Raw genomic sequence first — 27,149 nt, 5'->3', positions numbered from 1 at the left:
GTTGCTCTAAGGCCTGAAAAGTTGACTGGAAACCACATTGGGGTACAGGCTACGACACTGTGGTAAGTATGCTGTTTTAAAACAGAGGGGAGAAGGTGGGAAAGGAGCTGATACGGACTCGTGAGTCCAGGAGTGAATCACTCAGTGATGAGCTGTCTGCAGCTTTCTATGGGAAGGTTAAAGTGCTGAGAATTTTAAAAGAGGAGAAAGCAGTAGCTGGTAGCACGTGCTTGGTCATGGTGAAAGGAAGGAATGTGCATGCAGAGTATGAGGAAAAATAGCTGAGGATTCACATTTTTGTAAAGCTGTAAAAAGTATTGATCCATTCATCATCACTGTGTGCTTGGTAATTATAGCATTATTATTATTTTCATTACCGCTCAAGGGGAAAGCTAGGGAGAAATACCATATTTTCCATTAATACCATATAAGTTTAGCGATTAAGTCGAAACTAGAAGTTGAGTATCCTTGACACCATACTCTACTAGCTTTTAGTAGTTAACTTTATTAGTTTGTAAGAATAGAACAGTGGTAATATTTGTGTTTTCAAAAACATGATAGTCTTATTGCACGTTTTATCTCACTGTGGTAGAACTAATTCAAAGTGTTTCTAATGAGGTTATTTATTCATTTTTTTTCTCCTAAAGTGGCTTTCTAGAAGATGACCATAGAGGATCTCCCAGAACCTTCCTCAGAAGGCGATTCCTTCCTTGAAAGAGAACGGTTCCTGTACCCAAACTCTGAAACTTGTGTTACTTTTTCTGTTGCTGCAGCACCAATGCCTTCAGATTGTGGTATGTACTTCTAACAGAAAATGAATTTGTGAGCAACAGAGAATATGTTTGAATAATAAACTTTAGAGAAAAGCTATCAACTCTTAATTTCCTTCTTTTCAGAACAAGTTTTCTGCTTATTAAATGAATTCTTCATTATTTTTTAAAGGAAATGAAACAGGAAGACCCACGCTTTTTCTATTTTTCTTATTGCATACATTTTAAGTTATAATATCTTTTCCTTCTTACGGTTTCTTCTGTTTGTGTGGTCAGATGTTTGTAGGTTTTTTTACATCTCAGTGTAGAACTGGATATTGTGTTAAGATGTAAAATTGCAGTTTACATGCAATTAAATGTAGTTAAGCATCTACCCCACATTTAAAACCTATAGAGTTACACTTTTTCTCATGCTTTTAGTATGCAAACTGTGCTATAGGGGGATATTTCTGTTGGAAGTGTAGGTGTTTGAGGTGGAAGGACTGTGAAATGAGTGTTAACAGAATATTATAGCAAGTATCAGTGATCGGCTTTTACAATACTGTTGAATTGTCTTCACGTATAAATTATATTTAACACAGGTTATATTAAAACGTCACTGTAGGTAAGGATCTTCATGGATAGCTACAATTATAATGCCTTTGGATATTGCAGGTGATGTTAATCATATCTATATACCTTAATAATTACCGTCTCCACCTCTGTTTTCCCCATGCATTGATTACAGCAATCAACTGTATTCAGGAAAAATAAATCCATGTAGTGTAATGTTCTGTCTTTGACAGGCTCGGCATTCTTGAGATGCATTTGATGAATTAGCACAGGCTGGAAACATAACACTTCCATACAATATATTTCAGCATGTGAACATGTGTCTTTACATGGTTTAGCCCTGTTCTCAAAACTGGTCTGTCCTGTTCGACCCTAAGTACTCCCATGATTTGTTCCATTCTGTTTTCTTATCCCTTAGAAAAGTTTCCATTCCTCCTTCTTTAACCATTGTGTGTTGTGATGTTTTCTAAGAACACTACAATATCACTACTATCTGTCTTACTTGGTCTATGCCTACTCATGGAATAAAAAAATTTCTTTTTATAGGAAGTTGCTGTTGCCTGTGTATCAGTAATATCAGTGAATCTGGATAAAGAAGGTTAAACCATAACAGCCAAAGATTTTGGCCATTACATTAAGTGCATTTATTTTTTCTGAATACAGTTGAGCACTGTCATCGATGCATGGGAAAGACAGAGGTGGAGAAAGTAACGGTTTAAAGTATCTAGATGCCGTTGTCATCCTTTCATGGAACTTTTTGTTGTAACAGATTTTCTGTAACATTTCTTTGGTTTGCAAACACTACAGCTGATCATCCATTCAGCACTTATGATGGTTGTTATTAATACTTAATATATTCTCAGGTTTTACCCTAGCGTGCCAATTGTAACAGCCTATTAGAGTTGATTTCTGATATATAATTTGGTTCGGGTTCATAGCTAGAAAGCTTCCTGGTAGAGTAAGAATCATGCATGTTGTGTAAGATCATTAATCTTGTTGGCCAGTTGTCTGTTTACTTCATGGCTTTCAGGATGAGATCAACTGTGGTTTATGTGGAAGTTAAACGTTAGTAGATAAATCAGTGTATCTGTGTCAATGCGTGGGATGTAGGTGAGAGACACACTTTGTGTTGTGCTGGGAGACAAGGGCTTTGCTTTTTTTTGTATGCTAGATGCAAATAAAAATTCATGCTAAATATCAGTAAAATTGTCCTCCTTTTTCATCCTTGTTGATTCAAGGCAGTGCAGTTAGAGGAACTCTAGATAGCCGGGACGTGAGCTCCATATGTGCTTTTATCTGTTAATCCAATCAAGAAGTGTGGTGTGCTGTTTTTGAGGAGAGGTGGTGATGATTCATCTAAAGATAGTTTATACCATGTTACACACCCAGATGGCTGATGCTCTGTTTTACTTAACCTGTATGTCCATTCTGAGAGCCTTGTATCTGCGATTGATGCAAGCTGACACTGGACGTTTACTTGAAACCTTTCTAAAAGGCAACTGCCTGATAGCTGCAGTGGGGGCAAAAGTTCAGTGTTTCCCATGATTCAGTAGTTTGCTGATGACAGTAGGTTCTGCTTCCATTCCCTCTCCTAATAGCCATTGCTATCCATATTCTTTCATGTAATTTTCCAGAGTTGGAAGAAATCCCACAAATTTAAAATACAATATGTGCATATACATGCACACACATACACCTGTAAGTAATGTGAAATATTCAACTGGAATAATAAGGTGGTTTTTACACTTATATTTTGGGTTACCTGAAGCAACATGAGGCTTAAAAATCTTAAAAATATATTTATTTTTTTTATGTTGGTTTTGTGGCTTAATTTTTAAAGATGCTTGTTATCTGCAGCTGCCACCAGCTCGGACTGATAGATTCAAGAAATGTTCGAAAATAATGGAGGCCATAGAGTGCCTTCCTGATTTGTGCATGTGTTTTTATTTTGGTATGTTTATGTAAATTGCGATGGAAGAAGAAGGAAGAAAAGATGTTTTGTAGCATATGGAGAAATCATGAACACATTTAATCCCTGAGAGATCAAGAGGCTTTTCTGTGCTTGGGAACAGCTTAGAATCAGCAGTCTTTGGCTAGCTTGGAGGAAGAGTCAACCCTTATTAGCATCATCACTGCACATGTCTCACATCTCTGTTAGCCTAAACTTAAAATCGGTCTTGCAGTACCATTGTATTGGTTGCTGATTCAAAGGTTTTTCAGAGGTATAAGCGAGATGTTAGTGTTAAAGGAAAAATAGACCAGCTGTTAAAATTTTCTAAATTAATTCAACATTCTGATTTTTCCAGTGTGATTAGGAATGAAGTGACTCTCTCTGCTGTTCTTTGCCTCTGATTTTGAAAAACTAGATGTATGTTAAAACTTACAGTTGTACCTATTGATTCCTTTTTTTTCGAACAGAGTTTTCCTTCTTTGATCCCAATGATGCAGCATGCCAAGAAATACTTTTCGACCCCAAAACATCAGTTTCTGAATTGTTTGCTATCTTAAGGCAATGGGTTCCACAGGTCCAACAGAATATTGATATTATTGGGAATGAGGTAAGGTAGAAATGAAGATCTTTGAATTCTTTCAGTGTTAAAGAAGTATTGTGGTGACAACAAATGAAACCAGTTCATTCAGAAGCAGAACTAATTCTAAATGCAGATACAGTTTTTGCCTTTTAACAAGTAGTTACTGATCCGTGCCTTGTTTTCCACATATTGTCAGCTTTCGTTTGGAAAAAGAAAGATGATGGATAAAAATTCAGTGCATTTGGATAAATGGTAGAAACAATGTTTCTTAAAGCAGTTGTTTAGAGACCCTTCACCTTCCTAATTAGCAGTAATCTTAACTCCAATACCTGAAGCTACAGTGAAGCCTGACCTCAAGGGTAATGTTTCCAAGGCACAAAATGAGTAAGGATCTGAAATCTTTTTGCAACCTGTAATAGGCTGCTTTCAGAAGACATCTTGCTTCTAGTAATCCCATCCTACTTTCTTATTTTTGTTCTTCTGGATTCCAGGCTTTTCTAGACAGGAGGGGAAGGATGGTAAAGATTCTTCTTACCATAGTAAAGCTGCAGGCTTTTTTGGGGGTGCAGAGGAGGGGGAGTTTTTGCGAGACCAAAGAACAAGGGGCGAGACTTCATAAATGATGTCATTTTCCTATTGTTCAGTAAGCAGTTAACTTTTCAGCATGTGAAATGTATGTTGGAAGCGATGATATAAAGAAGCTTTAAAATCTGTAAACGGTGAAGGCTAATGATGTTCATGTGATACTGTTTATGACATTTGTGCATGTTGCACTGTTGTGCAGTTACAGTCTATTCTGGCAGGCTTCTGAGTTACTAGCCATTGAAATGAATCCAGGAGTCAATATGTCTGAAATAACTTCCTAAATAATACCGGTGTCAGGGGTGTGCCAGAGCTAAAAGGTCCTTGTTTTCCACTTGTCTCTCAGATCATTAAGAGGGGCTGCAATGTGAATGACAGAGATGGACTGACTGATATGACTCTCTTGCATTACACTTGCAAATCAGGGGCTCATGGTATTGGTGAGTAAAGAAACGTCCTTATAGATGTAAAAACCTGATTCATTCACAGAGGCTAATCCTGCCTTTTCCTTCCAGTAGATCTTCTTCAAGTGCTTGGTTTTCGCTCTCTAGTGGCCATCAGAAAGGAAGATACAGAACTGTGACAGTTGGGAGGAAGCTGAGTTAGTGGTATAGGTATTGCAAACAGTAGTACCAGCTTAAACACGTATTTAATGTAGCACAGGCTGTTTCAGACTGAGGTACAAGCTGTGAACTAAGCTATTGACAGTTTTCTTACATCAAGGAAACGAGAACATTTGGGTGACTGGCTGTTGGTTTTTTTCCGCCACCCTGATTGTGTCAGAAGAAAACGATAGTCTTTGTTTGCATGATTGTGATTGGAAGTACTGAAATAACGTATTATCTCTGTTTGAACACCCCTATAAGCTTTTCTGTGTTGTGCTAATTTTTTGTTGACTTGAACTCAGTTCTCTGAATTTGAACTGAGTTTGTGAGTGAGGTCTGGCAGAGATTAGCTTTTCTGGTGGTGGAAGATCTTTTAACACAAACTTCAGCATTGTGGAGTGTAATTGTTTTTCTTCCATCAGATACTAAAATCCCTGGTTTTGATGGGCGATGTGTTATTTACATTAGAGATAGACAGATAGTGTTATTATGTAATATAGTAGAGATTTCAGCTCTTGATGACAAAAGGCAAAGATTTCTACATCCTAATCCTAAAAAGAAGGGCCTTTACTAGGAATTGTTCTGCTGTGAGCTTTAAGGGTTTAACGTATGTTATGTTTTACACCTAAGCACACACATATGTTTTGAGGCCATTTAAATAAATCTATAGTGCTTATTTTACAAATTTGCCTTGCAGGGGATGTTGAAACTGCTGTAAAATTTGCGACGCAGCTTATTGATTTGGGTGCTGATAGCAGTTTACGCAGCCGCTGGACAAATATGAACGCCTTGCACTATGCTGCCTACTTTGACGTTCCAGAACTTATCAGTGTTATTTTGAAAAATGCAAAGCCAAAAGGTAGGCATTGTTCCTTTTATTTCATGCAGCTCTTCATATTTTGTTACTCTTTTGACCCTAAGCTGGTGTGTCCTGGGGTTTGTTTATCCATTACAGGTAAATGATTTATAATTTCTTGTTCTTTTAGTCAGCTTCATTCGTTCATTTCCTTTTAACCTATTTTTTTGTGGTTTAATGCACTGACTCCATTGCTGTTTTTTAAAGTTTGTAAACTTGAGCTTTGTACAAGACGGTGGTGAAGTATCTCAAAGAACAGAAAGCAACCAGGTTAATTCTAAGTTGTTGAGGACTAAGCAAATGGATGCAGAAAACCAAGGATGTAACTATTCTGGTAAATTCTCAGGCTTTTTAAAATTCCTTAGTCATTGAGAATTGTGTTTGAAACGCTGGGAGAGGGGTAAAGGAGAAGTGGAGATTTGGCAACAGAACATGGCAAACTAGTGACTGAAGCAACTTTGACATGCTCGTTTTTCCCACTTCTTGGCTATCTAGAGAGTGATGTGTGAGGAAGATGTGTAAGTTTGACCTTAGTGTTTGGCATAAATAAACAATACCTTTTAGAGTGATAATATGAAGGATTGGTTATTGAAGCCCTGCTGATACTAATGCAAAAGGAAATACAGAAATGGTTCCAAACCAGAACCATTTGTTCCTAATTTGGTCGGGATATCAAAACCAGGAAGCAATTTTAGTACTAAAATTATACAAATGTTAAATTGTTCTACTGAATATCCTTCTGATCGTGTTGTTTTGTGAACTGATTAATGCCCTTTTTTAGCTAGTTGTAGCTAAATACTCTGTCTCAAAAGTTTGAGGAGGCAATAGGTTTTGGGAGTACACAAGACTTGCATACCACGTCTTGAATCACCACGGAGGTAGCTGTTAAACAGAGCTGTTATTGGCATGACATGCTTAAGGGGTAACAAGTGTAGATTGGTAACAAAAAGCAAAACAAGACTCTGCAGTAGCCAAGTCCACATCACATTGCAAGAGTCCGGTCTCCATAATTTGCATCAGCAGATTAGATCTTCTTTCAGACTTTGTTTGCATTTGGTGTTCTCATCTGCTGCTGCGCACTGCCTCCAGAAGGGGTGGGGATTTGCTCAGATTTCCAAGGAAGCTACTCTGGCTAAATGCTTTGGCAGTTGGAAACTCTTGGATAAGCAGATGATTTTTTTTTTTTCTTTTTAAATCTCAAAAGATGTTAAAATTATTTGCACCAGCTGTGACACGAAAACAATGGATGGTCTGAATGAATAGAAAGAATAATCTTAGCTCCATACTTCATCAGGCAGTTTGCAGAGAAGGGAGGATGCACGTAAAAGGCAAATTTGCCTTGGATAGATCCATACCGAGTTGGATAAAAAATGGTTGTTTGTGTATAAATACCTTTTCAAGACAGCGGTATACTGACTGTGAGACACTCATTGTGAAACAGCCAGTACCACAGATGTTTCCTTTTGATTTACTGCTAAACTATTTCCTTTATGACATTCTGTAGTTCAATTCTTTATACATATTTAGTCCTCAATTGTAGAATAGAGAGCTAGTTTGATTTTAGATTTTTAGAGGTTTTAAATATGAAAATTGTTAAAGGCTTAAGAATTAGAAACGTTGTGGTGCATATATATGACTGTAACCTGTATGGGTTCCTAATGACAGACCATTGCTGCATATAAATTTCCCCTAGATGGTTTGTGGGTAGTTACTGGGTAACATTTGATACATAGGCATTTCTTTTTGTCGCCTTTAGTGTGCCAACTTTGACCTAGAAGAAAGCTGTAAGAAAACACTGTTTAAAAATTCCAAGCATGAAGCTTGCTAGTCTGATGAAGGCATACTAACCTAATTAAAAAAAAAAAATAAAATTTACATGTCAGTTACTTTTTAAAATAGGAGTACATGCAACTGTTGCTGACTCAGTAGCTGACAGTACTGATCAGTATCTCTGCAGATTGGTTCCTACATGTGCAGAAAATACTTGATGGCCATATCAACCATGGAAGTTTCAGTGGTTGTATCCAACCACACAGCTTCTGCTCAGTTTTGAACTGATAGTGGTGTTTTGGCGTTTGATATATAAAGGATGCATTTGCATACGTAGCTGTCGTTACCATCATGTGAATGCGGTCTTTTTTCATGCATGTGCCAATTAAATTTGAAATAGCTAAGTTTGTATTCATATTGGTGCAATTGTAAAACTGTTAAAATCAGATCTCAAATTTGCTATATTTGATCTTTATAAAATTCAGAGTCAATTTTTATTAGTATGTATAAAGTTCACATATATACAGACACATATATTTGTGTCTTCTGTATATGTTGATTTTTTATTTACCTCCAATATTAATGTAGTATAACTATATAAGAATGTTGATACAGTTGGCATATACGTTGTTTATCACATTGTGAGAAGGGCTAGTGGTTTGTAGGACAGAGATTGTAAGTGGAAAATACTAGGAGACTCTACAGCCCTGAGGTGGAAAGTTTTATGTTCCTCTCAAGTATTTAAAATTGGAACATTATCGCTAATACTTGTTGGCTTTTGGTTTGCCTGTTAAATCAGCTGGCATTTTTAATAAACAGTCATGTACATAATTGACTCAAACTGTCATCTCTCTTGTATAGTTTAGGAGAGGAGCCAAAGACTAACTGGACATTAAAACTCCAGTCTTCTAGAACAGCAATAACTTTATAGCAGATTGAAAGATACATCAAGAACAATTGGCGGAAATGTATATCATGCTAAATCTCTTCTAGCCAAATTCAGTCCTCCATTTTCCAAACTATCAGTGCAAGACCCTTCAGAGTGCAATTCTTTGAAAACAAAGAAATTACAAAAATCACTAGCTCTTACTTCATTCTTGGCCATTAGTAATTAAATCAATGTAAAGCAAAGGTATAATAAGTTTTCCCTTGCCCCACTATCTGCTCACAAAGCAAAACAGCTGGTTTTTAACATTTGATGCCTAGAACCAGTAAAATATAAATATTTTCTGAAACATTAATTTACACGCTAATCTGAAGTTATTAACTTGTTAATCTTAGCAGAGTAGATCAGGCATCCTGGATAGAAACAGTTTTGCAGTTAAGTCATTACTGTTATAAAATGAGTGAAAGTAAATGCTCAACGTCTAGATTGGTTCATGGTATGAATAAGTAGATGCAGATGAGGTCGATATTCAATGTAGAATCACTTCTCATATGCATTTAGTACATAAATAATGGTTACTCTGTAAATGTTAACATAAACTGTAAAAATAAACGTCCTCTCATGGAATCTGTAGGGTGAAATGCTCACATAACAGACTTACATGCCTCATATGTGATGTTTAATTGCAGATGTGGATGCCACCTGTAGTGATTTTGATTTTGGAACCGCTTTGCATATTGCTGCATTTAACCTGTGTACAGGAGCTGTCAAGTGTTTACTGGAACATGGAGCGAATCCTGCCTTTAGGGTAAGGAGTTAGGTTGTAGATTCACCAAAAAAGCTAATAATTGGTTGATTGGAGTATCTGGAGAAAAAAGTACCTGGAAGAACTGAACAGTCTGTCTGGGGTTTTGGTTAGCTAAAAATGTGTTACATGAGTAATAAATAGTTCCTCAGAAAAATTACTTTGTATGCTTTATCATACTTGTGTGCTCAAGTTTGTGGTTTTGTGTCACGGTCTAATTCTTTAGTGCAAATGGCTGGGAAGGTGTTCTTCTGTTTGTTGCTTGAACTTTCATTTGTTAATATTCCTTCGTGTCCTGTAACAGTTGTCATGGCAGTGGTGGGCCTTTTCAGAAATACGGGAGTGCAGTCTGTGACATCCAGAAACGCAGTGCGTTGCTTAGCAGTAAACTTAGTCTTACCAGAAGTAACTGATAATGAAGAAACATTAAGTGCTCCACTTACTAACCAAATAATAAGCCTGAGTTGTAGTGTAAAATGCTGCTATATGTGTGTAGCCATAAATCTTGGCTTTTTGTGTTTTGTTTTCTTTTTTTTTTTCTTTTTTTTTTAGCACAGGCAGTATCTCAGTTCTCCATTTTCAAATTCAGTTTTGTGTTTTTGATTTTTTTTTTTTTTTAAATGAGATTATAATTGCTTTAAGGGTACTCAAAAGTCATTATTTTATGTATCACTGATGGTGTGAAATCTTCCGGAACATCGTTGTTCATGCAGTCGTTCATGATCTTCAATCTAGATCTCTTAAAAAATGCTGGTTTTTTTCTTTGTCTCATTACTTCGTGTGCATGTACATGTTTCAAATTCTATGGCACTGCTGTGTTTAAAGAGTCTGTTGTCACCGGGAATATTGCTTTGTAGTTGCACAAGCTTTCTGAGCTGGCGGAAGGTGGCTCTGCCCTTGAGGAAGACAGTCCTGTGCCACTGCGCCCACTCTGCTCTGCCCTCACCTTGTGTTGTCACAAAGATTTGCAGGGCACCTGGTGGGCTGAATTGTGGGACTGATCTGACCAAGATAATCGCTAATGTGGTGACTCAGAAATCAAAACAAACTCCCCACTCAACCTTAACCCAGCTATATCCTGGTTTTAAGGTACTGTGACTTGAACGAGGCTGACCTTTTACTTATAGAATGACCATCGTTTTTTTTTAGGAATGGTAGGTGTTTAATTCTGCAGTCCTACAATAAAGTTCTGACCAGAGACAGTGTGTAGAGTTTAATTATATGAGGACAACAGAGTGTAAATGCTGAGTAAGGATTATAGTTTTCCAGGGTTGAGACCAGAGATTTATAGGGGGCTCAGGGAAGGTTGAGATTTAGTCTGACTTTTAAGCAAACAAAACAAATACAGCCTTGCTTTGCATCATTCCCTCTTTGAGCTTCTGGTAATTTCTGAGTCCAAGGTCTCAGCTGAGACAAATTTGGAAGACTGAGATAATGATGTTTCCACAGAGTTTGTGAAAATTGGCAGATAGGTGAAGATCCATTACTTATGCCTTTGCTGAAGAGAGCGTAGATAGAACTTGCCATCGTAGCAGCCTGATAGCCCCACAGTGTGCTTGCTGTCTGGCTGTGGCCTGGAGTTAAGGTTGGCTCCAGGTGAGCTGGTACTCCAACAGCTCTCACCTAGGACGAGTGTCCCATGGGACACATGGGGAATCACAGTCACTGCTCTCTGGGAATGGGAAGTGTTTGGAAAGGGCTCTGTCCTTAATTCATCTCTGATGCAATAGTCTGTATCTTGATAAACCTGAATGGCTTTATTCAGGTATTATTCAAGTATTTATGAGATGTCAACTTTGTGTATTCCACGCATGCAATATATATTCGTTAAATTCTATCTCACATTTGGAATAAGCCTCACCAAGGAGTAAACTATATACTGGGTAAAGATAAATTATTTGGGAACTATTAGTATTACAGTGTTGGTATTACAGACCAGTGTTCTTGCTTACTTTTCTAAATCTGTGTTCAGGTACACAGATATGTACAGGTGTGTTTTTCATGTGTTCTGAGTACTAATAATGTTCTTTAGATTAAAAATTTTGATAATTTAGCACTTTTGAACGTAAGTCACTGTAAATGCGTGTTTATATATCTAAGGACGTTTTGGTGTCCTCCTTTGAAAATGTGAATGTTTTAGCAGTTGTTTATATTATAGGAAAAATAGCTAATGAACCTCATAAACTACTAGGGTTTTGCTTAATCAGGTTTATCTCATCACAGCATTAAATCCTGTGCTATGTTATGTTTCCACAGAACGACAAAGGGCAGATTCCAGCGGATGTGGTTCCTGATCCGGTAGACATGCCACTGGAAATGGCAGATGCAGCAGCCAGTGCGAAAGAGATCAAGCAGATATTGCTGGACGCAGTGCCTCTCTCCTGTGACATCTCAAAAGCCATGATTCCAAACTATGATCATGTCACAGGCAAGGCCATGCTTTTATCGCTTGGCCTGAAACTGGGAGATCGTGTCGTTATTGCAGGACAGAAGGTATGGCGGGCAACCTGATACTACCCTCGTAATTTCTGGACAGTCAATTTATTTACCCCTTTGGAGACATACCTCAAATTTGAGGGTCTAAAACACTTTCTGGAAGGTATGAACTCTGGATGGCAGTAAGGATCTGATTACAGAAAGTAGTAAGCTGAACAGTTACGCATTAACGAAAGTCACTACTATGAAAAGCTGTTTTGACAGGCACAGTCTGCATTCGATATCTGTAAACAATTTTTTTAACAGTCTCCTATAGTACATCAGCGTGGCTCAGCTTTTGGTGTCACATCAAAATGACGGTGAAATTTGCAGATTACTTTGTGAGTTGCCCGGCTCTCGGTTATGAGTATGCAGTTGTGAATTGCCCCTGATAGTTTCCAGAAGGCAATAAAAGAAAACTTTAATTCTGCTTAGCCTGTAGTAACCCCATTTCACTGGTGCAATGCAGCTGAAGTCTTTGAAGCAGTGCTGTGCCGAAGGGGTTGTTACATGGGTCTGTGGAAGTACAAGAATGTAGCTAATACTGGGCCAGCTCCGATGTGAATAGCTTTTAAGAAGCACCTTGCTGGGCACATTTTAAAAAATGTACTTGAAAAAATGTAATATTGATACTGCAGTTAGTATTCATACCTTTTATTTGCTCTGATAGCAAGAGCTCTGAAATCATTTAACAGTGCTAGAACTCTTTTAAAGATTTCAAATATTTTTCTGGTAAATGTTGAAGGCATTTGTGAGCAAAATTTTATGTTTGAGTAGCTTTACCTTTAATAATTTTTCTAGTATAACTTCAGATGTGTAATTATCACAACCGAAGTGTTTTAAAGTGAACCCCACCGAGAGTGCAAAGCTGCTTCCATTCTGCATTTTCATTTGCTGTATTCTTGAAACTGCATCAGGAAAAGTGAAGGAATCACTGGCTAAGTAGAAGGCATTTTAACCGAAGGCTGTACAGGAAGCCACTTACTCTTTGAAGACAGTGAGAAGTTTGTAGAAAGTTTCCTTTACAGAAAGCCGTCGCACAGTGAAAGCAAGGGGACATAACGTAACTGCAAGTAATGGAAGCTTTAGAGCAAGAAAGGGAAGAAAATAGTCCTCTTGTGTAGTTTTTGCTGCAAGTCAGGCCCACAGTAGTTTGTACTGTAAAGTGCTTGGTGCGTATAGATGAAGCTTCCTGGGTTTGGTTCATGGGTTACTTTTTTTTTTTTTTCAATTTGAGTATGCTATTACAGTGTTTTTTAAGGAGTTGTTGGAGGCTGTTTTTCTGTTGCCAAAGGCTGGGAGGGCTTTCTAGCAGTTTTGTTGGTGTTTTTTTTTGTTTTTTTTTTTTGTTTTTTTTTTTTTAAGGGACCCAAAGCTGTCATATGGCATGTGGGAAGGAGGAATGTGATTGCCGTTTTTGGTTTTCTTTTTCCACGTCCGCTTTCCTCCCTTCCTTTCTTTGTGTGCGAGGAGCTGTTCTGCCTTACTCCCACATCGTTTCCCACCCACTTTCTCCATTTGTCTGAATGGAGAAGTTGATCTCAGCCCTGCCTTCCCCTCTCCCTTGATACTCATAAATGTGTGCGGGGTGGAGCAAAAGTGAGAACAGGATGATGAAAATGGTGCCCAATTCTTAACCTCCTCTTGGATCAGTTCTCATTTCCGGAATACAGAACCTGGAATGAGGGCACTGGAACGGCAGCATTTTTACGAGTGATGTTTATGGATTCCTGTTCTCTTTCCTGCTTCTGCAGTCTCCTAGCATATCAGCTTTAATGAAGCTTGAAAGCCAAGCACAGTAGATGCCAGAGGGAAAATGCATTTCTCTCTTGATTCCTACTGATGTTATTTGAGCGGACACTTGGTGAAATGTGAGTGCAGGGAAACTAGTAGCTGGGAGAAAACTCTTTTCTCCTCTTCCTGCCCTATTTTTCATGTTCAAGATGTCCTCTGCTCCTTGCTTGCATGAGTCCTAGGGCTTGTGCAAAACTGGAGCCTCAGTTTCGCCATCTCCACCTCCAGTTTAAGATGCCTGCTGGTCCTTTCCCTCTGCTCTGCTCTTTGGCTGGATTCTGGAGAGTGGAGGAACCTGTTAGGCTCTTTGGCCGAGCTTCCTCCGGCTGAATTTGATCTCTGGGTTGGTAAGCTAAAAAGTCTGGGTCTAGATTAGTGTGATGTACCTGCCTATAACAATCAAATTTAAAGGAGATCTTCAGAGTAGAACAACAACAGGCTCTGGGTCACGTTTATTCCTTTCAGAACATTGAGAGAGTAGCTGGCAGATTTTATAGTAAAGAAAAAAAATTATTTCTGTCTGTTTACTCTCTGAGGGTGGATTAGACAGTGAAGTCGTAGTAAGAAATGAACTAATAGTATTAAGGTCACACGAGATAATGAAAACTGAGCAACTGAAAGATCAAAGGTTTTTATGACTAAAACTAATTTAAAAATCAAATATAAAAATGAATTTAAATCAGTGCTAAATGCATCTCTGTTAGTTATTCCTCCTCCTTTTGGTTGAGGCGTGTGAGCTTATAATGCATATTTGCAGAGACCGAGGTCTGCCAGCAAGACTGGTCTGTCTTGATATTCTTGATATACTTATCTGTTCAGAGTCTATATAGTACATATGGAAACAGCAAAAAAAGTTACAACGTTTGCTGGCTTTTTAGATTTTGTTTAATTGTAAGGAGGGAATAAAAGACTTATGAATCTTTTCCAAAGAAAAAAATTAAGTATGTTCAGAAGTTTGCCCTTTAACCTTTGCTCTACATATATATGTGAAAATATATATACTTAATATGTGGGTATTTATACACACAGAGATGTATTTATAGAGATTTTTTTAATCTAGTGTTTCCATGGAATCTCCAGTTCAGCAAGATATCTAGCCATGATTCTGGAAGTATTGTCGTGGAAGACAGTGAAAGTAAAATTTCTCGTTAGGGATATACTGCTGTACCTTGCTGACTTGGAGTGGTAGTGTACAGTGGTGCTGCCTGTCTAATTCTGGTCTGTTATGAGATCTGTCAATAACCGCTGCTTTTTGTTCCATAAAAAACATACACAGAAAGACTAATGCATTTTGGAAGATGCATCGGCTGGCATTGAAGGATAGGAATGTCAATACTCAAGGGAGATTGTTATGTTTGTATTTCTCTGTTGTGATCAAAAGCTCGGAGGTGACTCACTGTTTCCTTTGTAATCTGTACTATGTTGTCGAGGACAATAATTGTTTAAGGAAGTCATTCTGTGTTGATGCTTTTTGCTTTAGGTTGGTACATTAAGATTTTGTGGTACAACGGAATTTGCCAGTGGCCAGTGGGCTGGCGTGGAACTGGATGAACCAGAAGGAAAGAACAATGGAAGTGTTGGAAAAGTCCAGTACTTCAAGTGTGCACCGAAACGTGGTATAACCTTTAATTTTTTTCTTTTTTTTTAAAAAAAACCTGAATTTTAAAACAAGTGTTGGAAGATACGAACCTTTTGGGAGAATAAATATAGATAACTAATTCTGTTGCTTTTCTTCTTTGTAGTGCTTTGTTTGTTGTATTGATTCTTTTAACTGTTCCTAGTTTTTTAGCTGCAACTTTTTGCAAAACCACTGAAACAACCAACCCGTCAAAATTTCTGGTTATTTCCTTGAAAGTGTGAGATAATAGTCTTTCCTGGTTTTCCATCTGTGCTGTTGAAGCTATTTGTTTGTGTTGGCCACAATGGCCGTGTTGCTTTACCTCCTTTGTCTTCCTTTTTAAGTGACTCACGCTTGCAGTTGTTTTCCAAATTCTAGTGTGAGGTATTTAAATTGGTATTTCATGGACACTCATTACAAAGTCTTTCATTTTTTAACAGTGGAGGCTGAGTATTACTATTAGGACATAAAGGAGATTCTAATCCAGAGTTGTACTGACTTCCTGAATTACTCTGTTCAAGTTGCTTGATGATCCTTTTGGTTGCACTGTTCATTTGAGCTAGTTTTTCCTACCCTACAAGTGCTTTGACAGCATAGCAAGCCATGATTGTGGCTGAAAAAAAACCTAAATTCATTGATGTAAAAGATAGTAGCCAGAAAGTTTTGTTACATTAATATTACTCCTCATTCTGTTTTTTGGCACATAAAATTTTCTCCCCAGGTATCTTTGCACCTCTTTCTAAAATAAGCAAGGCTTCCAATCACAAAAAAAGCTCTGTACGAAGAAGTTCTTCCATGCGATCTTCACCTTTGGTCAAATCCAAGAAAATCGATGTGACGCACATAACATCCAAAGTGAATTCTGGTGAGTATTGTTGAGATAGGACAGAAAGATACTAATCTTCAGGAATTAGCACCGGTCTTGTAGATTTTGATATTAAAATACTTTTGTTTGGAATCAGTGCATCACTTGGGATGAGAAGTCGATAAGGTATTTATTAACTACGTGTTCTCATTATTAGAAGTTCACTAGCCTTTAAACTGGTACTGGAGGGACGTTGTGTGTAGCTGCTTAGGGATTATAGTGATCTGATGTGCTATGAGAGGTTCTGGTCTTTATAAATTCTCTACAAAAACCAGAAGTTCACCACAACGTTTATTCTCGAGCCTTTGAAGTTGATTTCTGATTGGCTGTGATACTAGTTAAACGTCTAAACTTAACGCGATTTCATGTACTAAGATCTTCCTGGGTAATTTGAAACATCTCAATGAAATCAGTGAAAATCTAGAAACCGATCTATATACACCTTTATGTATAGAAATTGAAGAAATGCCATTTATTTTTCTGGCAAAGTGATCAAGGAACTATTTAACTGATTGTGTTTTATCTGCTAATTAAGTTACCTGAGTAAAGCCAGAGGCAAATTCAAAGAGAAAGAATGTCCCTGTAATAAAGCCTCAATCTGCTGATTGGAGTTCCAGGCCCAGTCCCTGGCTCTGGTTTAGTCTTTTAGTAGTTTATTCAAATTACTTAATCCTTCTGTGTAAATTCCCTCCTTGTGAAGTAAGAATGATGCATCTTTTCTCGTCTGTTTAAGTTCCAAGGTCTTTGGAGTATAGACTCTTTCCTGCTGTGTACAGTGCCCACTGTGCCTAATCTGGCCCTGTGTCTGGCTGGCTACATAACGATGTCATTAAATATATTACATCAGCATTTCTTTTGCCTTTCAAACCGTGTTTAGGTGACTCATACTAAGGGATGGAAGATAAGCATACCTTCTCACTGAATTCACTCAAGCACCCTAAACCACTCCACTCTTCACCGGTGATATGCAGGGTATAGAGACAATGTGCCAGGCTGGTAGAAGAGATGCATTTTGGCAGCGTTTTGCATTATTTATGTAGCTCTTCACTACATAGACTGAGGGGAAAGTAAGCCTCTAATTATGTGTGTTTACAATTAGCACAAGTTTTAAGCTTTTTCTAGGTGGACGACCTGCCTAAAAAGCTTCTGAGAATAATTGGTTTGTTAGGAGTATGGCTCAGGAGCAGATGGAAGAAGAAAACAGACTTTTTGTGTTAAAATACTTTTCAGTGGTTGATCATTTGTTGTGAGCTGATTAGTAACTGTGATTAAACTATAGTGGAAAGGACTGTTTCCTTTGTCACAGGCAGTGCGTTCCAGACAGCTTAGTCATAAACCACCTTTTTTGTCATGAAGGTGCATTTGCGTCTTCGTACGTTTTAAACATTTGATAACTTGCTTTAGGTAAAAATCAGAGGGAGTTATGCAGCGTCTGCCCTGCAGAGCTTACATCCACTATCAGTAATCTGGAAGCTGCCGTTTGAAGGGTGTTCTTGCACTGGAAGGTCCATTAGAACTAATGTGCCTGGCTGAGTCACTGGCTGGAGTGGGAGGATAAAGCTGCAGAGGCAGAACTTTGTTTTGCAGTGTTTACGTCTGTCTCCAAATTACATTTCTTTCCTTTGAACTTCACCCCTGCAATACACTGGTTTGTAATGATCCAAGAAAAAAAAAATACGCTTTTTGTAGATACGGTTATAAGCTGCACAGTAAAATATACTTATAATAACTATATAGAGATTTTCAGATTTGATTTGTTTCTACTGGATTTGACTAATCCATCAGATTGATGATAATAGGTCTTTTTCAAGTTTTTAGAAAAAGGATTACTGTGATCAAATTGAGAATCGTGTTATCAGTCACAAAGGCTAGGTTTTTTTTGATCTCACGGATCAAAAACTGGATGCCTTAATGGCTAAACCGTAACATTTCTGAAAATACAGTACATTTGCAAACTACTTCAGTCCCTGTAGCTGAATTAAGCCGAGAGATGTAGTTAAATAAAAAGGATGTGATTTTTCTTTCATGACAGGGCAGGGATACATCACAGATAAACTTGTTCTTCATTGAGTTAGGGTAGGAAACTGAGAAATGCAAAACAACTGTTCACAGGTTATAATTTATGTGGCAATACTAGTTCATAAGCATATCACAACATCGATGCTCTGAGAGTGAGGCTCCTAGAAAGGGTGTTGGCGTGCTTCATTATTTGTAGGTGGAATGAAGATTTGGTCTCACACCTTTTATGTATAATCTTTAATAAGGAAATTGTGAAATTAGTACTAGTGAATAGTGTACCTTAAGTACTATAAAAGTGTATGTTATGTATAGGTGTAAATGTTTGGAAGATTTAAGTAAAACTGCTTCAGTATGAACATTAATATTTTGCAGACAATTTGTTTATTGTTTATCAAGGTAGCTTGGACTGTCTTAATGCGTTAAGGGGTTTAACATCTGTACTTGTCCATCAAAACAATTCTGCAGTCTTGTTTTACCCGTTTATCAAGAGTCTAAGGGCTCTACAGTTTTATCCATGTATTCTCTAATCTGCAAATCTGTCAGAATGGTTTTGTACGTGACTTTCCTGTAAAATTGCTATTCATTGTTAGGTTGTATATGTTTAATTGTATATATTCTTTTTATAGGCCTAAATGCGGCAAAAAAAGACAGTGCTTCTGAAACCAACCTTACAACTGCTAACAGGGGAAAAACTGTACCTGCAAAAGATGGTAACTAAATTTTTTTTACTTTTTAACATCTTGAGAAAAATTTTGTATAGGGCAGAGAGGAAGTGTTATTACTGTCTTACCTCTGTAAAAGTCCTGTATCTACACTACAGAAAAATGTTGCCTTGCCTGTCTGTATTCAAGTCCCAGGCAGGCTGTACACCTTTAGTTTACTAGGAGTAATTTGTGTGGATGTTTGTCTGGCATTCTGTGTTGGTTTGGTGACAGCTTCTATCCAAATACTTGGACAAGAATATAGAAACGCCCTTAAAGCTGAAAGCTGTCTCTTAGTAAAAGGTCTTACAGAGGATCTGCGGAACCACCTTCTTAGGTTTCTGAGGGAGACATTTTGCCCTGTATCATCACTGCTTAGGTTTTGAAGAAGAACTGTGCATGTCTTCTGTTGGAAGTTTTCCCTCTCCTGTATCTGTGTGTTCAGGCTTGTACAGTGAAGCGCATATCTAACAGCGCTTAATAGTCTTGGCATTGTATCATGAAAGACTCATAATAAGAAGCTTCAAATATGAAAAACGAAACTAGCTTAATTTTTTTTTTAAATATGAATCATTCTGTGCAATTATCTAGTTTCAGAATTGGATCGTGACTTTTACTGCATCAGTATTTTTGTGTGCTGAAGTTTAAACATAACGGGACCTCGCTTTCAGGGATGTCTTTTAACAAACTAAAAATCAGGTTTCCTTTGAGATTTCATCGATAAAAATCATACTGCAAGTGTTGGCAAAAGCAGTATTTCTTTGAAATAAGTTCAAGTGTGAGTTTGAATGTACCTTTTTTGAAGAAAAGCATCTTTTTATATCCTCCATCAGCGGACAGTTGTGAGGAAGAGGCTAGTGTAAGGTATTTAATCGCTGCCCTATATGATGCTTTTTCAGAGGTGAGCTAAAAGACTTGTGTAGACAGAGGTTTCCAACATCTTGTTCATGGAGGCCACTTAATGGCTTGGCCTTCAGGTTTTTGTCACATAGTGAAATTAATTGGCAGTTTGATGGATACAATATGATATCCACAATTAATAGGACTCCAAAGACTTTGCAGGCTGTGAGTGATGTGGAGTGAAGCCTCGTTTTGGGATCTAGTGGTTTAGATGATTTTGCCATAAGGCAGGTGCAGAACCTTTAGGAAAATCCAACGTCCAACTTAGCAACTGTCAGTAGTTTTTGTCAAACAGGAAGGCTCTTCCAGCTTGGGGTTTTCCTGGAGTTTGATTGAGTCTGATAATTTGCTGGGGCTTTTTATTATTTTATATTTTTTTGGCACTAGGGAGAGTCTGTTCCTGCAATATGCAGATGATGCCTGGCAGACAGATGACTGGCTTAATATTAAAAAACCCCAACCTTCCCAAAGAAACCCTTGGCAAATTGGAAAAAAGATCTTGGGAGGGGTGAGGGGGAAAGATGCAGGAGAGTTAAGGACTATTTTGATTTTTCACGTTGAGAAACTGAGGCATAGACATGTCTCGCTGTACCCTGCCTCCTTTTGGGAAGAAGCAGGTAGGAAAGGGGAGAACTGGGGAGAGCCTTGAAAAGGAAAGAGGAAAGCTGAACATAAGTCTTACCAGACAATTTAGACACTGAGGTTTGCAAATGGAGGTAAAAGTGATTTATTTCCCATTCTTATTTTATAGCACTGATTGTAATATTAATACAGTATGTAATGGGATATAGTAGTCTTTAATCCAGACAATAATTCATTCACATAACATCATCTTCCTTCCTCTTCTCATCAAATCTGTAATAGGCTGGATGCTGAAAGAGCGGTGGTGTGATCTCTTATTAGTAAGACTCATGTGTTTTAATACCTGTGCCTGGGACTGTTTAGAAAAACTTTCACAGTGTGAGTAATGAAGAAGGGGCTTTTGGAGACCTCTTCCAGCACTAAACTAGCACCTAATTCCCAAGGCAGGATGAGATGTACCCATGACAATCTCAATGGGTGTTTGTGTAAATGCTGCTTAACAACCTCTAATTTTGTCTCTTTACTTTGTATTCTACCCACTATGGAGAACAGATAACTTCCTTCCTACAGAAGTGTTCCCTTCTGCTTAGTCTGTCCTTTTGCGAACATTGTCTCCGAAGGACTATTTGTGTTTATGCCTTTTAGGTTTTCTTGGGTACAGCAGCTCTTCCTCTTCCACTACCTCCTTGGAAGGCAAACAGAATTACTCCAAGAAGCGGAACTCAACTAGCAGCAACAAAAAGGCTGTGACTAGAGTGTCTTCTGCCTCATCTAAAATGAGTGCTGGTATGGTCTGGTTTATTGAGGTGTATTTGCACAGGTGGAAGTTTACTGCTGCATTGCATAGTTATGCAGAACTACTTGTGCTGCTTCAGAATCTGAGATAGTTCGAGACAGACACTTGGGAAGTAGTTAAACCATTAACTCGACAACTTTTTTAGAACATCTTCCAAGTGGAAAAGTGTTCTCGTAGTTGGTCACTGTACCTTTCAACCGCGGAGAAAAGGCTGCAGTCCGCAGTTTTCGTGCGGAAGCGAAGCGATTCTGTGTCTAAGGAAAATATGCAGTGTGTTGGCATGTGTTAAAGATAGATGCTCTGTTTACCAATCAGTTGGCTCACTACCTAACGCTTTCTTAAATTTTAAAGATATGTCACTAATTTCAGATCTCGTCCTTCTGTTGAACAGGGTCGCATAGTTCTCCAGCTACAAGGAAAAATCCTTTTGATGAAGGAGACATTCAGGTTGGAGACAGAGTACTGGTGGTAGGACAGAGGACAGGCACTGTTAGATTTTGTGGGACGACAAAATTTGCACCAGGTATTTGCAATACTCTTTGTGTATGTTGTAGAGTCAGTATGGAATAGCTCGCACGTGAGGACATGAACGTTAAGAGAACTCCATCTTTTTCCTCACTCCTTCCAAAAGAATTCTAAATGTACTGGTTTATTTGGAAGTTCTCTCTCTCCTATGTTTCAGTGAATGTTTTTTATTTTAATGCAACTGCGAGGGAAAAATAATGATTTAAAATGTGACTTTTCCTTGTACGCTACCATGACTTAATTAGGAGAAATATTTTGATGTTCAAATTGTGGGTATTGTTACAAAGCTTTCTGAAATTCCTCAGTTTCGTTTCCAAAGTGGTATATAGTTTGTTGAGATCGCATGCCTTCACTTCTTACTTTTTGTAGCAAGCCTTTTTGACACAGCCCATCTCTTGCAATATTGGTGCTCTTAGTGTGTCATATACCTGCCTCAGTCTTATCTTTTTGGCATCTTTAAGAGGGTAATTGTGAACATTTACATCTTAACTACCAAACCTTTAGGTCACAGGACAGATAAAAAGTTACAAGCATCTCAAAAAGCCCCAAACCCTACCACCGTTTTCTCATCCTTCTGCCTTTCAGCTCCTCCTTCCCCTTTCCCTTTCAAAAAAAACACATTGCAGTGACTGCAGCTGTTTTCAAATGGAATTGGGTTGTTCTAAATTAGGGAAACTGATTTCTGAATACTCATTCGTTGTAAACAAATTCTGTGTTCTTTATGTCCTTATTTATAATCTTGTTATTGCAAGAGCAATGCAGAACCAGTTGGCAAGTACTGGTGTAAGTACCCAGTTTAAATGAGGTCCGTGTGATTGATTGTGAGCAGCAATACTCTGTCTTGACACGTGGTGGCATCACTATTTTAAAAAAAAGTTGGAATGACGGAACACAAGATTAGGGTACACGCCACATACTTTTATCATTCTCGCTCCTTTCCCCAGTTTCGTTCTAGGCAGTCCTCGCTCAGGATACTGCGATGAACTAATCCTACGCTTCTGTGTGATAGCTCCTAACTTCATGTTGTGGCTTACAAAGGAAACAATGAGAAAAGGCCTGATTTTCCAAATAGGCTCTAACAAGTGTAGAATCAGAAAGCGGTTTGACAGCTCTACCCCGCCCCCCCCCCCCGGCCAAGTCAGGGAAGGAAATTTTTTGGAGAAAAACATAGTATTGTAAGAAGTGAGGATGGAAAGATCACAAGTCTTCACCATTTGCAAAACCAGTAATTTACAGAAAATGTAACAAGAGATGCATTTTTAAGTATTTCAATTTTAATACGTATCAAAGCTCTGGGAAGTTACCCAAACTTTATTTCTTTTGCTGTAATGCAGATCTTTATTTAATTCTAAAAACAGGAAGGGGAGAACGTCTGATGTACTAAGCCCTTCTAATTCATAAGCTGTCATTCCTGTGTTTCTCAGCTGGTAATTAGAATTACCATTTTATCCAGTGCCTTCATAGCAAGTGACTTGAATTAAATTTTGACTCTTTTGGGGATGGATAGCATAAGGACTGCTAATGGAGTATGAAATTTAGCACCTTTACGTAATTAGCTCACATTTATCACAGGTTATGAATGATCAAGCTTATTAACATCTTGATGCCTATTCAGTGTTCTGTACGAGATGAATTGCTGGCCAGTTCTGATTCCTACACCCTTCTCTCAGTATCGTACAACCAGCCTTGCAATTTGTATTAATTATAACTTGCTAGATGGAGAGAAGGAACGAATTAATATCAAAACTTTAATTTTACTGTGGCTGATCTCAGATGAGGCATAAACCTTGTGGTCAGAGGACTAAAGACAGCAACTTGAACCACCACTGCTCTTCTTTTCTGTCTCCTAATAGCCACTGTACCATTGTTCTGTTTGGCTTTAGCATATATCTCAAAGGTTTTACCTTTTCTCTATTAATTAAAACAGCATACAAAAATGCTGACGTAATTAGATTTATTCTGATATACATTTTTGCATAGTCACATAGTTATTTTATAATATATATATATTTATACTTACTGATCTACCTAGACAGTTTCTAACTAGAAACTAATTTCCTTGATGTGGATGAATGCCAACTGTACCAACTGCCTAGATGAAGAAAAGCCTGTGGTGTTTTGTTCAAAATACTGTGATTTTACTGTTTTGAAACATAGGCTTCTGGTGTGGAATTGAATTGGACAAGCCTCATGGGAAGAACGATGGTTCAGTGGGAGGTGTTCAGTACTTCAGTTGTCTTCCCAGATATGGCATATTTGCACCACCATCTCGTGTACAGAGGTGAGCACTGAAGCTGTTTCAATGTTTGTGTTGCAAACACTTTCTTAGTAAGTTTCCAGTGGGGAAACGAAGTTTTAGAATCGTTTAGGTTGGAAAAGACCCTTAACATCATTGAGTCCAACTGTTAACCTGACACTGCCAAGTCTACCACTAAACCATGTCCCTAAGTGCTGCATCTACACTTGTAAATACCTCCAGGGATGGTGACTCCACCACTTCCCTGGGCAGCCTGTTCCAATGCTCGACAACCCTTTTGGTGAAGAAATTTTTCCTAATATCCAATCTAAACCTCCCTGGTGCAACTTGAGGCTGGTTCCTCTCATGCTGTTGCTTGTTACTTGGGAGACAAGACTTACACCCACCTCGCTACAACCTCCTTTCTCAGGTAGCAGTAGAGAGTGAGAAGGTCTCCCCTCAGCTGCCTTTTCTCCAGGCTAAACAACCCCAGTTCGCTCAGCCACTTCTCATAGGACTTTTGCAGCAGATGTGGAAGAAATAAATGTTTTCTTCTGCTAATGGAAGTTTATAACCTCCATTAAAAACCAGGTGGGTTTAGATCAGCTTTCTGAAAGCAGAGTATAAATTGGAAATGCAACTCTCCGTTTTTCTTGCAGCCACTTCAGGTATTTTCATTCCAGGGCCTCTGATTCTGGTACAGTCTGTGGTCATTAAACCTTACTTTCATGATGCAATCCTGATGCACTGAGCAAAATTTGGTTATAAAAGGAAGTTGCCCTTGGACATGACTGGAAATACTATTCTCATTCCAGCTAACTACACAGAGTAGTTAGTTCTCTGTTAGTTTTCAGGAAGAACATCCAAGGAATGTTGTGCTCTTTCCTCGTGTATTTGTATCTAGTTACTCTGCCAGACATGTTCTTGCTTTTCTTTCCCTGAATATCCTAGCTCAGCCAAACTGTTGAAGAACTTGCTTTCTTGCTGAGTAAAAGGCAAGCGATTTGAATAAACTAGTTTGCTCTAGCACCTCTTGCATACCAACCTGATACAACTTAATGTCTCTTGGGGGTGGATAGCGAAGGGAAAGAATCATAACTTAACATTTGACAAGGACTCCAGCAGTAGGTTTGTTCAGAGTTGAGTTGAAATTTCCTTGTTGTGTTATTGCTTTTCAGACTAACAGGCTCTCTGGATTCTCTCACAGAGACGTCGTCGAGTAAAATAAATCACACTTTTCCAGGTAGGAGCGTAAGACGCTGTGATTTGGCTTAGGTGTCCAACCATAGACTGCATTCTACAACCAGAACCCACAGCTCAAAGCCCACTTCTCTGAAAGCATAACAGATTTTTCAAGGAACCCAAATGCCAGCCAGTAGTCTGGCTGGTCCCTTCTAAGAATGTAACTTGCAGAAGGTGCTGTGGAGTACCATGTTCCCTATACTGGCAGGAATAACTTCAGAGTTAAGACTGCTGACACTCTTCCCTTATTACTGTATTGCGTACGAGTCAGACTTAAACGTAAATTGAACTTGCTCCTTAATCTAAAATGAGATTGATGAAGGGATCAGTGTAGGGAGAGTTACACATGGAATTACTAAAACTTCCGTGAGATACTTTGAGAAGTTATTTTTCTTTTTCCTTACCTAAGCTTTTTGTGAAAAGGCTGCTTCACATTACCCTTGTTCAGCTTGTTTAATTTAATTTCTGTCCTCTCTGAAAATTTGAACATGTTATGGACACTTAACTTTCATGAGAAGTTTCATCACTTAATTTCCAAAGTGGAGGGGGGAACGTGTAGCAAACGTAGTGGAAGCAGTATAAAATAAAATACAAAGAATATGAGTTCATAAAGGTTTTTGATATTTTTTTTAAGTTGTCCTACACAGCTTATTAACCTTTCCACTTAGGTTTTAGGCGCAGTCTAAGCACCACTTCTGCAACTTCACAAAAGGAGATAAACAGAAGGCACTCCTTTGTTAGGTGAGTGTGTTGAGTTTAAAATGTTTGGGTCATCTGGCTGTCACTGTTTCTTGTTCAAAAGAAGATCTTTATGCATGTATAACATCTAGGCCTTTACATCTTCATTTTTTTTCTTCCAAAATGCACCAGTAGTAGACTATTTTTCTGTGGGTATCCAGGAGTACAGTCCTTGGATTCAGGCTGGCATCAAAATTGTTTTCCAGTTGTTCATCACTGGATATTCTCCAAATGCTTTTATTTTCACACAGCTGGGTGAAGTGCAGTGGGTCTTGTTGAAGGACTTCACTTTGTCCTGGTGATCCTGACTGACCCTTGCACATTAAAAGTCGTTTTGGCACAACCCTTTGAAGCCTCAAATAAAATGTTTTGTAGTGCTTAATTTACCAGTACTGTCACCTACAGTAAGTACTGTAGATCCTAGCATCAGGGGAAAGGAAGTTGATTTCCCAAATATTTCAGACTGCTGTGTGTGTACTAGCCTGTTGATGTTACTACGTGTTTTGCTAGTGACATGGGATCAAAACCAATTTTTTTTTTTAAAAGGATTTGAGTTTTTTTTCCCATGCACTTCCCTGAGTTACAGATTTGCCCTGGGTGTTTTATAGAAAAGAAATTATTTTTTTTTTCTAACTAGATCTAAGAGCTCTGTGTTACGGCGCAGCTGGAGTAACACCACTACAGCTAACATGGAGGGACCAGTGAAGCTGCACGAAGGCTCTCAGGTTCTTCTGACCAGCTCCAATGAAATGGGGACAATCAGGTACATTGGTCCTACAGACTTTGCACCGGGAATATGGCTCGGACTCGAACTCAGAAGTGCCAAGGGAAAGAACGATGGCTCTGTGGGGGAAAAGCGCTATTTCACCTGTAAGCTGAACCACGGGGTCTTAGTTCGACCCAGCCGGGTAACCTACCGTGGGATTAACGGGGCAAAGCTCGTGGACGATATTTGCTGAGCCAAAATGTGCTCACACAATGTGAAATAAGTATTTAAAGCACACAAGACGCCATCTAGAATGCAAACTTATTTTTAAATTATTAAATCATTTGCATTTTACATATATATAAGTATATATGTGTGTATATATAATATATATTTTAATATATATTAAAAAAGTTCAGTTTCATTAAGCAGTAAAACCACTATTCTGTTTCCTCTGGCTGAAACAGCCCTTGCTTGGGAAGGTTATTGCAAAAGCATCTTGGGTTTGAGATGCTGTATTATTTGAATAATGTTCCACTTAGAGAACAACGTTCTCTAAAGTTATTTTGTGATTCCTGCAGTATTTAAACAATTT

General features: G+C 38.2%; 1 protein-coding gene across 2 annotated transcripts in view; it reads left to right on the top strand.

The window, feature by feature from the left end:
* Window positions 1-26,856, top strand: part of CLIP4 (CAP-Gly domain containing linker protein family member 4) — a 29,114-nt gene extending 2,258 nt beyond the window's left edge. Inside the window, exons 2-17 of one of the 2 annotated variants that reach the window (XM_086630016.1) lie at window positions 12-62; window positions 648-794; window positions 3,741-3,880; window positions 4,782-4,875; window positions 5,738-5,899; window positions 9,242-9,360; window positions 11,614-11,850; window positions 15,107-15,239; window positions 15,966-16,109; window positions 18,755-18,838; window positions 20,957-21,097; window positions 21,499-21,630; window positions 23,790-23,913; window positions 25,047-25,111; window positions 25,779-25,851; window positions 26,486-26,856. In XM_086630016.1, the coding sequence (XP_086486142.1) occupies window positions 662-794; window positions 3,741-3,880; window positions 4,782-4,875; window positions 5,738-5,899; window positions 9,242-9,360; window positions 11,614-11,850; window positions 15,107-15,239; window positions 15,966-16,109; window positions 18,755-18,838; window positions 20,957-21,097; window positions 21,499-21,630; window positions 23,790-23,913; window positions 25,047-25,111; window positions 25,779-25,851; window positions 26,486-26,807 (2,103 nt within the window). In that variant the 5' untranslated portion in view covers window positions 12-62; window positions 648-661 and the 3' untranslated portion in view covers window positions 26,808-26,856. Of the gene's footprint in view, window positions 1-11; window positions 63-647; window positions 795-3,740; window positions 3,881-4,781; window positions 4,876-5,737; window positions 5,900-9,241; window positions 9,361-11,613; window positions 11,851-15,106; window positions 15,243-15,965; window positions 16,110-18,754; window positions 18,839-20,956; window positions 21,098-21,498; window positions 21,631-23,789; window positions 23,914-25,046; window positions 25,112-25,778; window positions 25,852-26,485 lie in introns of both variants that reach the window. The other variant, XM_009992791.2, reaches the window with a different exon arrangement.
* Window positions 26,857-27,149: the final 293 nt, after the last annotated feature.

The sequence above is a fragment of the Tauraco erythrolophus genome, chromosome 2 (genome assembly GCF_009769465.1).
Source record: "Tauraco erythrolophus isolate bTauEry1 chromosome 2, bTauEry1.pri, whole genome shotgun sequence".
Classification (NCBI taxonomy): domain Eukaryota; kingdom Metazoa; phylum Chordata; class Aves; order Musophagiformes; family Musophagidae; genus Tauraco; species Tauraco erythrolophus.
This window is presented reverse-complemented; position numbering and strand designations above follow the sequence as displayed.